The sequence below is a fragment of the Schistocerca nitens genome, chromosome 3 (genome assembly GCF_023898315.1).
Source record: "Schistocerca nitens isolate TAMUIC-IGC-003100 chromosome 3, iqSchNite1.1, whole genome shotgun sequence".
In the NCBI taxonomy this organism is placed as follows: Eukaryota; Metazoa; Arthropoda; class Insecta; order Orthoptera; family Acrididae; genus Schistocerca; species Schistocerca nitens.
In genome coordinates, this window is record NC_064616.1 from 834,213,973 (window position 1) to 834,230,823 (window position 16,851).

Genomic DNA, 16,851 nt, shown 5'->3' on the forward strand with positions numbered 1-16,851 from the left:
TGTTTGCCTGAGGTGATTCAAGAAAACTGCAGATAAGATGGATGCTACTTCAGGGTTCTGAAACCTGCTTTCTTGAATACGAGCCCAGTTATGCCCCTCTGTTCAGTCAATACCCAGTAAGAGCAAACACTTACAACCTTGCTAGACATGAAAGTAAATCTGACAAAATAAATAAAATGAGCATTCCAAATAAAACCTAATAATAATAATAATAATAATTGAAAATACTGTCTAATGATGCCAATAAATAAAGTAAGGATTCCTTCTTTGTTAAGAAAGATGTTAAAATGTTTGGCAGTCTATCAAATTTGGAAAAGAAAAAAAAACATTGAAAACAATGTTTACTTACATTTAATAGTACAACTATTGGCATTTTAAGCAGAAACATAAATCACTGGCATCTCTGTAGTATATTTACAATATATGTCTACATAAATAAAATAAAATAAAAATAAGTCAATTTTTGATTTCCACTTTTATCCACTGGTTGACTTGTAATTTTGTCAGGTTTTCCATTCTGTTCTCATACAATTAGGCACACCAGATTCATAACTTATTTGATATTAAATGGCCCCTAGAAATTCCTCACTCTTTACAAACATCCGTCAGCGAGTGTGCTGCATCTTCTCTTGCCCTGATGACTGTGGCAGTGCAAAGTGACATGAACTGCATGAAACATAGCATTGGAGAGTGATACTAATCCATGCCCCCCACAACTGGCACCCACAACTTATGGGTATTGACTGGAACTGGGCTCCAGGCAATATGTCATGCTTGATTGCATTCCAGCTGTGCTCAACAGGATTAGTTTTACGTGTTCTGGGGTATCACAAAACACATTTTAGGAGCAATGAAGTGATGTATTGCCTTGCTGAAGTTATAGGTTGCTAGTGGGATGCTCTGGGAGAACAAACATATTTGTAAAATTGAGCAGTAGATTCCTGTACTGTCTGCCAGTAAGAGACAATGGCAAGACATATCAGGGCCTACATTTCATCCCTGTAAACACAAAATAACAGAAAGTAGTCAAGTCATCATATTTTAAATTCATATATGTATACAATCCAGACAATTAAAATATTTTTGAAAAAAATATTTAAAAATTTTTAAGAAACCACTAAGCATGTTTGGATAGACATCTTGGTTGGCACAGTGGTAATTTTATTTAGGGGCCACTACATAGAGTAATGGTTAAAGTGCAGACATCATCATCAGGCAACTGAATAACATAACTTTCATGTAACTTAAACAGTTTAAGCAGCACATGCCAGGAAAGTTCTCAGGAGACACAAATGTCATGTGATCCATATGTAATTGGTGTTCAGACTGACACCTCATGGCAATGAGGGTAGCTGCAAACTACCATGCTGCGCAATCCGCCCTAAATCTGTGTACATATTAGTGAAAACTGCACAGTAGTTCCTGAGATTACCCTTCACATATTGACAGAAAAACATGACGGGGGACCTCAACTTATAAAATATATAGATGTATAGAGTTTGGTAACAATAGTTTCATATGGCTTAGTGACCTAGTGAAAGTCTTTCAATTAGATGCCACTTCATGTCTGTACTGAACAACACAGACTTGATCCATGAAGATGCATAGGCAGCACAAAAACTACAAACACCAAAAATGAAAATGACAATGTCACACAATCTCGACAATAGTGTCTCAGAGCAAATGTAGAATCATTGCCGCTGCAGTGAGAAATGAAGATCGGATTTGAATCTTTGCATGTTAATCTAATTTTTAGACATATTTAAATCCGGAGGTATGCATAAAACATCATCCAAAATTGTGCTAAATGCATTTTCTGAAAATTATGTAGAGCAATTAGTCCATCTGCCCACTCAAATAGTAAACGGTTGTGAAAACAGACGTGATCTCTTAGCAGTAAATAATACTGAGCTAAGAACGAGCATCAAAACGGATAAAGGGATTGGTGAACACATCATTGTCACAGTGAGACTGAATAATGTAACTCCCAAATCCTCCAAAAATTAATGAAAAATATAACAAAAATTGATGAAAAATATATCAAAAATTAATGAGAAATATATCTACTCAAGAAAGCAGATAAAAATTTGCTTGATGCATTCCTCAGAGACTACTTCCACTCCTTCCAAACTAACAATGTAAGAGCAGACCAGGTGTAGATTGAATCCAAAGAAATAGTACTGAAAGCAACTGAGAGATTTATACCAAATAAATTAACAAATGACGGAGCTGATCCCTCATGGCACACAAAACAGATCAGAACACTGTTGCAGCAACAAAAAAAAAACATGCCAAATTCAAATGAACACTAAATCCCCTATATTGGCAATCTTTGACAGAATGAAATTTACTGCCAACTTCAATGTGAGATGCTTATAACTCTTTGTGCAATGAAACTTTGTCTCGAGACCTGACGGAAAATTCAAAGAGATTCTTGTTGTATGTAAAGTATGCTAGTAGCAAAACACAATCAATGGCTTCTCTGTGCAACGGCAATGGAAATATTATCAATCACAGTGCTGCTAAAGCAGAGTTACTAAACACACCTTCCAAAATTCCTTCATCAAAGAAGACATAGTAAGTATTACAGAATTAGAGACAAGAACAGCTGCCAACATGAGTAACTTAGAAGCTAAGTAGACATCTTTGGAGTAGTGAAGCAACTTAAATCACTTAAGGGGCTCCGGAAAGGCTCAAAATCATGAAAAGTTCAATTTTTACTTTTTTGCATTTTCTGAATCTGCAGACTATTACCTTTTAATAGATATATAATTTATTCAATTCCGAAGACTACAACTATTTTTAAATTTTTTTTGAAATGTGTTCTACATGGGCGTGACCCACTGTGGCGCTGTTAAACTGCTGTCAAATGGTGTTATTATTAACGTCCATGTTCATCAGGTACATTTTAGTGATGTGAGATAAAGTATGTGTTGTGGCTAACCTGTGATGGTTCAATATATATCGCTGGTGTGATTGTCGATTGTTTCATGTTTATTTACTCTGTCGTTATCTCGAAAATATTCGTAATTAATTCTGTTTCTTGAGTCTCTGTTTTGTTGAAGTATAATAATGAGTAAAAGTAAAGTTATTAGAAATCCTCTGAAGGCTTTTAAGAAAAGGAGAAATGTTGGAAAGCCAAAGGTATGTGTTATTACTGTAAACAATAAAGACGATGAAAATCCCCAACATAGCTTGTGTCCCAAAGAAGAAGACAGTTGGTGTAAATATAACAAAGGATTGCTAACTGGTGAAGTGTACACTCATAAGCATAGTCTGCCTCATGCAATAATGGAGGTGATAAAACCTATTTTCAGAGACTTAGCAGCACCTGAACTGTTGAAAAAGTGTATTCACGGAAAAACTCAAAACTCCAATGAAAGTGTAAATAGTGTTATATGGTCGAGAATCCCCAAGACTGTATTTGTTGGAATAGAAACACTTCACTTTGGTGTGTATGATGCTGTTGCGACTTTCAATGATGGCAACATTGTAAGGTGCAAGGTATTTAGAAATATGGGAATGAAGATAGGTTCTAACATGGTACGAGCGATGCTTGCTTTAGACAAGGAACGCCTTCGGGCTGCAGACAGGGCTGAAAAGAGTCTAGAAATACAAGCAAGAGTAAACAGGAGGAGGAACAAGAGGAAGCTGGAGGAGGAGTTTGCAGAGGATGAAGATAATCCATCCTATGGACCTGGAATGCACTAAAAAGTTAATCCAATCTTTGACACTCGATTCCCAAAACTTTTATTTTCTCATACTAATTACATGTTTTCTAAGGATCTTCCAAACATATTTGTTTCAAACTTTCAGTAAATGTTACACAGTACCTTCTGCATAATTTAACACAGCCTTTTTCCAAAAAACTGTATATTTTTGAATATATAAATAAAAAATTGCAAAAAAATGTTGTGAATTTTCATTACAATTGAAAAAAAATCATCTTTAATAACTGAACTAAAATTTTGTAAGATCCCTGTGTTAAGTTGTAGCCCATATTCCAATAAATAATCTGTAAAAAGTTCAACTTCCTACCTCAAATACTTTGTGAGGAAAGATGTAATTTATAAGCGTTATTTTAACATTGCAAGTATAGGGCGTTCCGGAGCCCCTTAATAAAAGCGAGTCTTCTGGTTCACACTATGTACTAATTAGGTTCCTTTCAGAGTGTGTTGATGCAATAGCTCCATACTTAATCATATACAAAAGCTCACTCCGCAAAAGATCTGTACCCAAAGACTGGAAAGTTGTTACAGGCCCACATCATTATCATCAATATGCAGCAGGATTTTGGAGCATATATTGTGTTTGAACATCATTAATAACCTCAAACAGAATGGTCTCTTGACACACAGTCAACACTGATTTAGAAAACATTGTTCTTGTGAAACACAGCTAGCCCGTTACTCACAGGAAGTGCTGAGTGCTACTGACAATGGATTTCAAATTGATTCTGTATTTCCAGAAGGCTTTTGACATTGTACCACACAAGCAGCTTGTAGTGCAATTGTTTGCTTATGGAATACTGTCTCAGTTACATGACTGGATTCATAATTTCCTGTCAGAGAGATCACAGTTTGTAGTAACTGACAGAAAGTCACCTAATAAAACAAAAGTGATTTCTGGCAGTCCCCGAGATAGTGTTATAGGCTCTCCACCCTTCCTTCTCTATATAAATGATTTAGAAGACATTCTAAACAGCCGTATTAGGTTGTTTGCAGATGATGCTGTTGTTTACTGTCTAGTAAACACATCAGAAGATCAAAAGAAATTGCAAAACGATTTAGAAAAGATATCTGTATGGTGCAAAAATTGGCAAGTGACCCTAAATGTGATGTCATCCACTTAAGTGCTAAAAGGAATCTGTTAAACTTCAGTTGCACAATAAATCAATTAAATAAAAGGGCATAAATTTAACTAAATACCCAGGAATTACAATTATGAACAACTTAGATTGGAAAGACCACACAGAAAATGTTCTGGGGAAGGAGAACCAAAGATTGTGTTTTATTGGCAAAACACTTAGAAGATGCAACAGATCTACTAAAAAGACTGCCTACACTACATTTGTCTGTTCTCTTTTGGAGTACTGCTGTGTGGTCTGGGATCCTTACTAGTTATGACTAATAGAGTACTTTGAGAAAGTTCAAAGAAGAGCAACACGTCTTGTATTATTGCGAAATAGGGGAGAGAGTATTACTGACGTGATACAGTATTTGGGGTGGAGATAAGTAAAACAAAGGCATTTCTCATTGTGGCGGGACTGTCTTATGAAATTTCAAACACCAACTTTCTCCTCCAAATGTGAAAATATTTTTTTGACACTGACCTACATCGGGAGAAACTATTATCATAATAAAATAAGGGAAATCAGAGCTTACCCAGAAAGATAGACGTGTTCATTTTTTTTGCATGCTGTTCAAAAATGGAAAAATAGAGAATTATTGTGAAGGTGATTGGATGAATCCTCTGCCAGGCTCTTAACTGTCATTTTTAGACTATCGATGTAGATGCTCTTGATGGCAACGGCATTCATTTCACAATGGCAGTTGACTTTAATTCATCATGGTCCAACCAATTTGCATGAAATATTTATAAATTATAAATACAAACCTGCCTCGAAAGCAAGTTCAACTATTATACAATACGATATGATATTGCAGTGCTTTTGCTACTCCGAATTATGATGCAATGTTCATTTGAACTTGCATGTGTGTCCAAAGGAACAGGCACTTTGATGACTACAGCCATTGTTAAATACGTTAAATGTATTTGCAACTGCAAATATGGGCAACCATCAGCTGTAGAATGGAATGACGACAATGAAAATTTATGCCGGACCGGGACTCGAACCCAGATTTTCCGATTATTGCAAGTGGTCACCTTATCATTTAGCTATTTGTGCACGGCTCACAGTCAGATCCAAATTTCCAAATGTCATCAACCATGCATCTACATCCTGTACTCGTACATCCATTATTCATATTCCTGTACAGGTGAGACATTTTACTTGAAAGTAGCTTTCCCATGGTTGGCAGATACATACAATATTGCAGTGTCTGTCCTTCCATTCTACATCTGATGGTTGTCCATATTTGCAACTGCGAATACATTCAACATATTTTGTAATGGCTGTAGTAATCACAGTGTCTGTTCCTTTGGAGCATGGATGCATGTCCAAATGAACATTACATCGTAATTTGGAGTAACACAGACACTGCAATAGTGTATTTATCCGCCGACACCATGCAAGCGACTTTCAGGTAAAATGTCTCAGCTATATGGGAATATAAATAATGGATGTATGAGTACAGGTTGCAGGCACTTGGTTTACAACATATGATAGTTTGGGTCTGGCTGTGAGTCAAGCATGGATAGCCTAACGGTAAAGTTATTGCTCGAGATATGCGGCAAATGTGGATTCAAGTCCCAGTCTGGCACAAATTTTCATTGTTGTCATTCCACTCTACACACCGAGCGGGTTGGCACTAAGGTTAGCATACTAGACTCATATTCAGGTGGACGATAGCCCTTCAAACCCACTTCCAGCCTCCCTGATTTAGGTTTTCCATGACTTCCCTAAATTGCTTCAGTCAGATGCCAGGATTGTACCTGTGAAAGGACATGGCCGACTTCCTTCCTCATCCTTCCCTAATCCAATGGGATTGATGATCTTGCTGTTTGGTTTCCTCTCCCAACTATTCTACAGCCGATGGTTGTCCATATTCATAACTGCGAACACATTTAATGTAGTCCAACTACTAGTGAAAATAGTGTCAAAATCCCTGCAATAGTTCTTGAGATTAGGCTGAACACACAGACAGAAGTGAGCAGAGGACTTCAATTTATGTATGCGGAGAAGATTTACATTGCCACAGAATCCTTAAAAATAATAATAATAATTAAAAAATCCTGCTAAGTGCCTCAGCCTACAAGTACAGAAAGATATACACTAAAACAATTTTTTTAGAAACTATTCTTTCTTATTTCAAATGGATGAACTATATATGCTGGACAGTTATGAAAATTTGAATTAATTACTATTACCGGGCATTCTTGGATACATTACAAGTTTGGTAAGTAACAGAAATCTTACCTGAATGAAGCCAGTAATTTGTCCATTGAGGGATACTATGATGTGCACAACACTGAGCTTCTTCATTTTCGTGATGCGGAAAAAGTAAATCAACACCTCCAGAATGGATGTCAATACTTTCTCCCAGGAGTGCACTAAAAGTAGACATCATTTCATAGAAAATTTTTATCGTGATTTCAATGAATTCACCTGCCATAAAAGCCAAAGAAGATGAATCATGTCACTCAGGTTGATTAAAAATATTGAGACATCACAACAAAGCTGACAGGTTTTCAAAATATTTCAGCATTAGAAGAAAACTGGATACATAAAATTTAGGTGTTACACGAGTTGCTACTTTTTTTTATTCTTAAACTATTTCTCCTTCTGTACTTTAAGTATGATCTACAAATAGCTCTTACCATAAAATCAATTACATGGAAAAGTAGACAGTCATTTTTCCAATACAACAATACCACACATAAAAGAGAAAGTGAAAAGAAAATCTTTATCAATGGATATCGATATGAGGAGCGATCAAGAGGTGATGAAAAGTGGACAGGCATGTACAAAGAATGATAAATTGCTTGGTTCTGTCTGTCAGTTTTGAAGAAGCTAAGTACGCAATTTATTGTCATTTCTATATACCTGTCCACTGTTCACTGCCTGTTCTCATTAACTGATTAACTTAGGAATGTGGAACAAGTAAAGGTATATATTCAGGCCATTCCATGAAAAGCGAATTGTTACATATGTAACACTTCCAATTCCCTTGTTTAATGAAAAATCTACACAGCTTGCACTGTCAAACTTTCACTGTTCATTTTTATATTTAGGTCTATCTGCTTTTTTAAATACTTTCATGTCAATTGTATAAATGTTTTGACTGTAACCATGGCATGACTCATTAACAACAGACAGACAAATCAGAGAAACCTAATATTTAACTGTATTAACAACATACTGTCATTACATTGTTTAATGCTACTAATGCTTATGACAGCTAAATTTAACCAAGTAAATTAAAAAGTAAGTTGTTTCAATAATGCTGCTGTTTCCTCATTTATGTCAAATGGCTGCTGCTTTAGCTTGATATTTAGTCAACTACATTGCTATTTTTCAAAGAAAATAGTTACCTACACCTGAAATAGAAACCCCTGTTTACAGTCCTTCGTTATTTGTCACACATCTTTACAACAAATACAGCTGCTTGCCATGTAGCTAACAGAACAATTCAATCCTTGAATATAGATATTAAGATAATTTGTAGAAAGAGTGGCTGAAGATGTATGTTTTTAACTTTCTTTTGAACTGCTTTGGATTCTCGATTTCTTGCTGTAAGTTGCATGGGAGCACGGTTGGTTGGTTGATTTGGGGGAGGGAACCAAACAGAGGGGTCATCGGTCCGATGGGAGCATGTTAAACACCTTCGATCCATATCATACAACTCCGCTCTGAACCCTACGCAAAGAGGCAAAATCTACACAGATTTGATTTTGAGTCTCGTATTAAGATTGTGTATACTTTACAAAATAAAGGTATTGCTTGCTATTTCTGATTACCTACTTCATTTACTTTAGGTGGAGTAATCCAGATAATAATTCCATAAGACATCAGTGAGCAAAAATGTGCAAAATAAGCCAACACTGTTGTCTTTAGGTCAGTATAATGAGAGAGATACTTCTAAGGGCAAAACCTGGATGAATTGTACACAAAGTATTTCATTTTGTGTATAAGCATTAATGTCTGTTTCAGATGGTAGCAAATCATTTTTGCACATTTGAAATTGCATAATATGAGTCTTTGTGAGATTAAGCTGAATTTTTGGCTGTGAACCACTTGAAGACCTGTTGAGCTATCAACAGAGCTGTGCCTGTTAAGATTAAGTCTGGACCAACGATCAGTATTCTTGTGTTATCACCAAACACTACAGTTTTTGAACCATACTAAAGTCACTGGAAGATAATTTGTGTAGGTTAAAAATGAGAATGGGGCCAGTACCAAGTCTGGTGGCACAACACGTTACGTTCCCCCTACTGTGATGTTAATTTCATGCCAGTGACACAGTCTGTCCTCTGCTTTCTGTTATGAAGGTAAGATTCCAGCCAAACCAAGTGGCAGTTAACAAGTTTTGCTCATATAAATGAGTTAGTACTCTGTCATAGGTAAGTTTCTCAAATAGTTTGGAAATGACAAAGAGTCTGATTCTGACTGAGCATTTAATGAGACCAAACAGCTAAGGCCATGTATTCTGTTCACCTTCACAGGACACAAGCAAGGCACCCATTCTGCCTGAATATAGTGAAAATTCTGTGTTCGAATGTGAGAAAGTGTTTTCAATGTTTGTGTAGCATGTATCTGAGGCAGAACAAGGGAACCAGCCAGGTATACACTTCTAGTGGGATGTGGGAAACAGCCTAAAAACCACATCCAGGCTGGTTGGCACACCATTCCTCATCTTTAATCCTCCAGGTGGATTCAATCCAGGGCCAGTGTACCCCCCTGTCCCAGAAGCAGTCATGTTAGCACATGCAGCTAATAGGGCGGATATATTTCATAATAGGGCGGATATATTTCATGCATATTTGTTTTCTTATTGAGCAGAGTTCTGTGCTTTATTAACTGTGTAGTACACAGAACTGCTGTTTGCATCATGGCACACATTTGTTTTTGTATTTCAAGAGCCACTTGTAGTTGTTAGATTCCCCAGCTGAGTGACAGATCCCCTAGCAGCAGCAGCAGTAGTAGTAGTAGTAGCAGCAGCAGCAGCAGCAGTAGAGCATTATAGTACTGTGAGTTGTCACAGCTTCTCATAAAAAGCGACTTACTTTACATTTTGTCAGGGTCTCATGAACATGCAGAAAGGGCTTCAGTTTTAAAGGGCGCAGGATGAACGCAGGAAGAGGGCAGACATAGGAACAATCAATATTGTAGTTGTAAACTGTCGTGACTGTGTTGGAAATGAACCAGAGGTTGAAGCACTAGTAGAAAGCACTGAATCTCAAATCATTATAGGTACGGAAAGCTGGCTAAATCCGGATATATGTTCGGCTGAAAATTTTACAAAGAACCTAACTATGTTGAGAAAGGATAGGCTAAATACAGTTGACGGTGGAGGGTTTATTGCTATCAGTAGTAGTTCACCTTACATTGAAACTGAAGTAGATAGTTAATGCGAGTTAGTATGGATAGTTTATACTTGACAACTGGAATAAATTAATAATTGGTTCCTTTTACCAGCCCCCCTGTGCTCAACAATTCCAAGAAAACTTGAGTGTCATTTAAAATACATACCCCACTCACTCATACAATCATAGTTGGCAGTGACTTCAGTCTACCCTCAATATATTGGCAAAAAAACATGTCTAAAGTCAGTGGTAGGCATTAAACGTCATCCAAAATCATACTGAATGCCTTCTCAGAAAATTATTTTGGACAACTAGTTCAGCAGCCCACTCGAAGTGTAAATGGTTGTGAAAACATATGACCAAAAATTAACAAAAAATACATCTATTCAAAAAAGCAGATAACAGTTCGCTTGTCACCTCCCTAGGAGGCAGCCTCCACTCTTTCCAATCTGTGTAGGTGGGCATAGACCAGATGTGGTTTAAATTCAAACAAATGGTATCGACAGCAATTGAAGAGGTATACCAAATAAATTAATAAGAAATGGCACTGATCCCCCATGGTACACAATACAGGGCAGAACACTACAGCAGAAGTAGCAAAAAAAGGATGCCCAATTTAAAAGAAAGCAAAATCCCCAATATTGACAAAGTTTTACTGAAGCTTCAAATTTAGTGTGAACTACAATGCACGATGCTTTTAATAGGTTCCACAATGAAACTCTGTCTCAAAATCTGGCAGAAAACGCAAAGAGATTTTGGTCAATTGTTAAGTACAGCAGTGGCAACATGCAATCAATACCTTCAATGCATGATAACAATGGTGATGTTATTGATTACAGCACCACTAAAGTAGAGTCACTAAACACGGTTTTCCAAAATTCCTTCACAAAAGAGCACCAAGTAACTATTCCAGAATTCAAATCAAGAACAACTGCTAACATGAGTAACTTAGAAGTAGATATCCTTGGTACAGCAAAGCAGCTTAAAACGCTTAAGACTGGCAAGGCTTCTGGTCATTTCAGAGTATGCTGATACAATAGCTCCATACACATCCACTCACTCGTAGAAAGATCTGTACCTAGAGACTGGAAAGCTGCACAAGTCACACCAATACCCAACAAAGAACAGAGGAGGAATCTCCTGTATTACAGACCCATATCGCAAATGTTAATTTGCAGTAGGATTTTGGAACATATACTGTGCTTGAACATTATGAATCACCTTGAAGAGAATAGTCCGCCCCTAGTAGTTGTGTGGTCAGCGCGACAGACTGTCATACCCAACAGCCTGGGTTCGATTCCCGGCTGAGTCGGAGATTTTCTCTGCTCAGGGACTGAGTGTTGTGTTGTCTTTATCATCATTATTTCATCCCCATCGACCTGCAAGTTGTCGAAGTGGTGTCAACTCGAAAGACTTGCACCAGGCGAATAGTCTACCTGATGGGAGGCCATAGCCACATGGCATTTTCATTTTACCTTTAAGAGAATGATTTATTGACAAATAGCCAACACAGATTCAGAAAATATTGTTCCTGTGAATCACAAATAGCTCTTTATTCTCTTAAAGTAATGAGAGTTATTGACAGGGGACATCAAATTGAATACATATTTTTAGAATTCTAGAAGGTTTTTGACACCGTTCCTCACAAGCAACTTGTAATTAAATTACGTGGCTATGGAGTGCCATCTAAGCTGTGTGACTGGATGCATGATTTCCTGTCCAAAAGGTCACACTTCTTAATAACTGACGGAAAGTCACCGAGTAAAACAGAAGTAATATATGGTGTTCCCCAAGGAAGTGTTATAGGCCCTTTGTTGTTACTTATCTACATAAATGATTTAGGGGATAATATGAGCAGTCCTCTTAAGATTGTTTGCAGATGATGCTGTCATTTACAGTCATATAATGTCATCAGATGATCAAAAAGAATTGCAAAATGATTTAGACAAGATATCAGTACAGGTGCAAAAAGTGGCAATTGAGTCTAAATCACGAACGGCATGAAGCCATCCATATGAGCAGTAAAAAGAATCTACTAAGTTTCAGTTGCATGATGAATCCCACAAATCTAAAGGCAATAAATTCAACCAAATACTTAGGGACTACAGTTACAAATAACTTAAATTGGAATCATCACACGGATAATGATGTGGGGAAAGCAAACCAAAGACTGATTTATTGGCTGACAACATCGAAAATGTAGTAATTTTACAAAAGAGACTGCTTACACTATGCTTGTCTGTTCACTTCTGGAGTACTGTGTGTAGTGTGGGATCTGCTCCAGATAGGATTGATGGAGGACTTTGAAAAAGTTCACAGAAGGGCAGCTCATTTTGTATTATCATGAAATAGGAGACAGAGTGCCACAGATTTGATACATGAATTGGGGTGGCAGTCATTACAACAAAGGCATTTTTCGCTGCATGACTTTCTGGTGAAATTTCAATCACTAACTTTCTCCCCAGAGTGTGAATATATTTTGTTGGTGCTCACCTACATAGGGAGAAATGATCATCATAATAAAATAAGAGAAATCAGAGCTCGCGTGGAAAGATTTAAGTGTTCATTTTTCTTGTGCACTGGTGAACTGGAAGATGAGAAATGAGGTCTGTAATTAAAGGAGGTTTGCTTATCTCCAGTTTTATAGATGGGTGTTGTTATATATCAATCTGTGTTCATTAACTAATTAGAAAGATAACTTATTGATAATCCTATTAAGCCAGGACAAGATATAAATAATCTGCTAGAAACACCATTGTAGTGAGCAGAGCTACTACTTCTTTAATGATAGACGAATTTTGTAATCTCCTTATGGGTCCTATTTTTGAAACTAATATTTATTAGTGGTGCTTGCAGTTAACTTCCCTATTATGTAAAATAATAAAGTGAACAAAATATTTACTCTTTACATCATTCATGGAATTGTTAACTTTTCATTGAACCTGTGACTCTTCAAATACTGTGAGCATTTCAACAACCTGCTGATATGTTCCAGTTTTCATCTTATCCAGCTTTTAACAAAAACATTTTTTCTGCATTATACAGGTTTCTGGCTTATCCATTATTTATTATTATTTCCAGAAAATGCAATTTCTTCCAGATACAGATTTTAGTATATATGAAGACAGCACATGAAAGTAGGATGTGTTAGCATATACCTCACAGCTTTCAGTACGCACATTCCCACATCAGGCGATTGCACATGAGGCCATTGGCAGAGAATAAAAGTTGTCCACGTGGAATCAACATTATCTGTCACTTGTCTGTTGTGCTGTCATTGCTGCCAGGAGATCTCTGCTCGCCAGCAGGTCCTGTGACATCATCTCTGAACTGACCCTCTCCGTATGCTCGGAGACTTGACTTGCCAGTCTCCGCTGCTGTGTGCTCAACCAAAAACTCATCACTTGAGTCTGTTGTCGGGTAAAATGTACTATACCGGTGTTTGAATGGGAGCAAGTTCATGAGTATAACTGAGAATTCGCGGCACTGCTGCTACACATACAACAGCTGGGCGTGATGATTATCTGTACATTTTATAAACTGGAGCCTCCACCACATTTTTGTTTGTATATGAACGCTAACCTCAGGAGCTACCGCAGGGATTCTGATTTATGAGGAAGATTTCTGTATATAGTTTACTAGCACTACACCACACAAGTTGTCCAGTTGTAGCTACTTACAAGGGAAACTCCCTATCACAACCCCCTCAGATTTAGTGTTAAGATGGGCCACTGGGTAGCCCGTCAAGAACTGAACACAGATCAAGCATGAAAACAGGAAGAACTTGTACTGAACAGTGGAAAAAATAAGCAATATAGAAACAGTGAACAATCCCAAGAGCTACCGCAGGGATTCTGATTTATGAGGAAGATTTCTGTATATAGTTTACTAGCACTACACCACACAAGTTGTCCAGTTGTAGCTACTTACAAGGGAAACTCCCTATCACAACCCCCTCAGATTTAGTGTTAAGATGGGCCACTGGGTAGCCCGTCAAGAACTGAACACAGATCAAGCATGAAAACAGGAAGAACTTGTACTGAACAGTGGAAAAAATAAGCAATATAGAAACAGTGAACAATCCCAAGATCAACATGTGCAACATTTAGTGATGTTGAATGACTCTGGAATTGTGGTCATGGGTTCACGGAGTTGGACTGCGAAAAGGGGAGATCCGGGTTCAAATTTCCCTCATGCCCCACTTTTTTTTTCCCTCCACAAAATTATGAACTGTCCATCCGGTAACTGACATGTCTCTTCGCTGTATTCTGATTTGTGTCTGTACTGTGGAGTAACGTCCATTTGCAACAGTGATGTGTAGCAAAGCGACATACGCAGCACTTCCGCAGAAATTCAAATGTGAGGTTCTCGGTAACCCTCCATACAGTCCAGTCCTTTCTCCCTGTGATTATGCCATTTTTGGTCCCCTTAAAAAGGCTCTGAGGGGCAAACAATTCATCTCTGATGACGACATCCAGCTGTACATGCGGAACTGACCGCCTTGTATCAAAGTGGGACAAGTGTCTGAATAGCCAGGGTCAATACTTCTAACATACAGGTACTGGTTTCTTCAATTATGCCTCCTGGTTGTTTCTTTTTGAATGCCCCTTATAATATGTCACTCATCGAGTTCTGCCCTCAGATCTCAGAATACTTGCAATGAGACTACTATGAACATTACACAAAGTTATTAATATTTCCAAGTCTACACAATGATAAAAATAACAGAGACAACAGTGGAACAGAGAGTCACAGATGATCCAAAGTAATGTGTAATTTTTATTTTTCAGTACAAATGGCTCTGAGCACTATGGGACTTAACATCTGAGGTCATCAGTCCCCTAGAACTTAGAACTACAAACCTAACTAACCTAAGGACAGCACACACACCCATGCCTGAGGCAGGATTCGAACCTGCGACCGTAGAGGTCCTGCGGTTCCAGACTGAAGCACCTAGAACCGCTTGGCCACTCCGGCCGGCTTTTTCAGTACATATTGATGTCTTATTCATATACTAAAAGTTTGGAGTGTTCATAGTAAGCCACACTACCTCACATCAACTACAGAAACAACAAATTTTGCTTCCAAATTACTACCGAAGTATGCATATTGTTGGAAATTGATAAGCTAAGGATTATGCCAGATCATCTGGAGGGGAATCACAGGTGGAAAGTGTTCATCGAACATCACTAAGTTGACAGCAGTGGCGGCCGGTTGTCATGTACTAATGTACTACAGAAAACTATAAATACTGTACTAAAATTATGCCATTTCACTTCGAATTTGAGATGGAAATGGCACAAAAATTATGGTATCTCCCTTTGAATGTGTGCTGGTATGAAAATAAAACAGACAAAAACATGTTTTGTAGTGCTCTCTTCGTGATAAGTGGAAACCATTGTTGAGTGCTGAAATGATGATTAGCTGCGCTATGATCAACTCAGAGAAGCAATGCAACTGTCTGTTTTCTGCCATGCATGCTCTGATGTGACATCATCCATTCTGGTACTACACGTGTTACGCTGCTCACAGCACCAGGTCAGTATTTTTCTTTGAAATTACATGTAGTGTATTGTGCAAACAGAGTATAACGACTTTTTAAGGAGAAGATGTCATGACGGCATTGTGGGCAAAGACGTAATTTGTGAATTTCGATTCCTACTGATACCAACTTTTTTGTTTTTATTACCAGAAATGTTAAATTATTAATTTAAAAATTTAAAAATAACAATTCAGTTTACATATGTAAAATTAATATATTTGATTTAGTTACAATTACTACCCTCATAAGTCAAAGGGCTATAGGCTGGATGGTGATAAAAGATATGACTATAAGAAAATTTGGTACGAAAGAGTTTTCTGTAGATGATCTGCTAAAGACACCCTCTTCCAGAAGATCTTTGGAGGGAAAGTGAAATTTAAAGAGTTAGACGAACTTCAAATATAAATCTAGAGGGGCATGGGACGAGGCTCACCGGTTTGGCTTACATAACACCAAAAAATTTGAAATATTTGCAAAATATTTTGATCAGCATCTTAAATGACCAGAACCAATCCTTGAGCTCAAATGCTCAAAACTCATGAAAATCTACCAAAGAAATTAGAGAAGTTATTAAAACTTTGTAAAGCTAGTGGAGAACACTATTACAGCAAAACATTTGAATGGCCTCTACTAAAAAAAAAAAAAAAAAGAGCTAAAATTAATCTTTGAGCAAATTTGGAAAACAGAAAAACTCCTAGGAGAGTGAAAGGTGTCATTTCATTGGTACATTCACTACATCATCATTTTTCAAGATTATACTACACAGAGTTGAAACAACAATGGAGAGTAATTTAGGTGAATATCAAGGGGGTTTTAGAAAGAGCAGATCATGTTCTGAACAAATATTTAATCTGAAGTCAATTATTTGCCACTGATTACTGAATTCAAACAGTCAGCACTTTTATTTGAAATAGCATGTAGCATATTGTGCAAGTGTAGAGTAATAGGGATTTTTAAAGCAGCATTATCATGACTCCACTGTGGGCAAGTGGTCTGAAGCATAGATTGGTAATTTGCTGACATCGGTTTGATTCCTGCAGATACCAACCTTTTCTCCCCCTCATTTTATTTTATTCCTCACAATGTTAAACTATTAATTATAA

At 37.3% G+C, this 16,851-nt stretch overlaps 1 protein-coding gene across 3 annotated transcripts in view; it reads right to left on the minus strand.

The window, feature by feature from the left end:
- The window catches only part of LOC126248865 (cysteine--tRNA ligase, mitochondrial), a 103,107-nt gene that overhangs the window by 40,441 nt on the left and 45,815 nt on the right, over positions 1-16,851 (minus strand). For all 3 annotated transcript variants that reach the window (XM_049950305.1, XM_049950307.1, XM_049950306.1), the window contains one exon: positions 7,100-7,233. In XM_049950305.1, the coding sequence (XP_049806262.1) occupies positions 7,100-7,233 (134 nt within the window). The remainder of the gene's footprint in view (positions 1-7,099; positions 7,234-16,851) is intronic.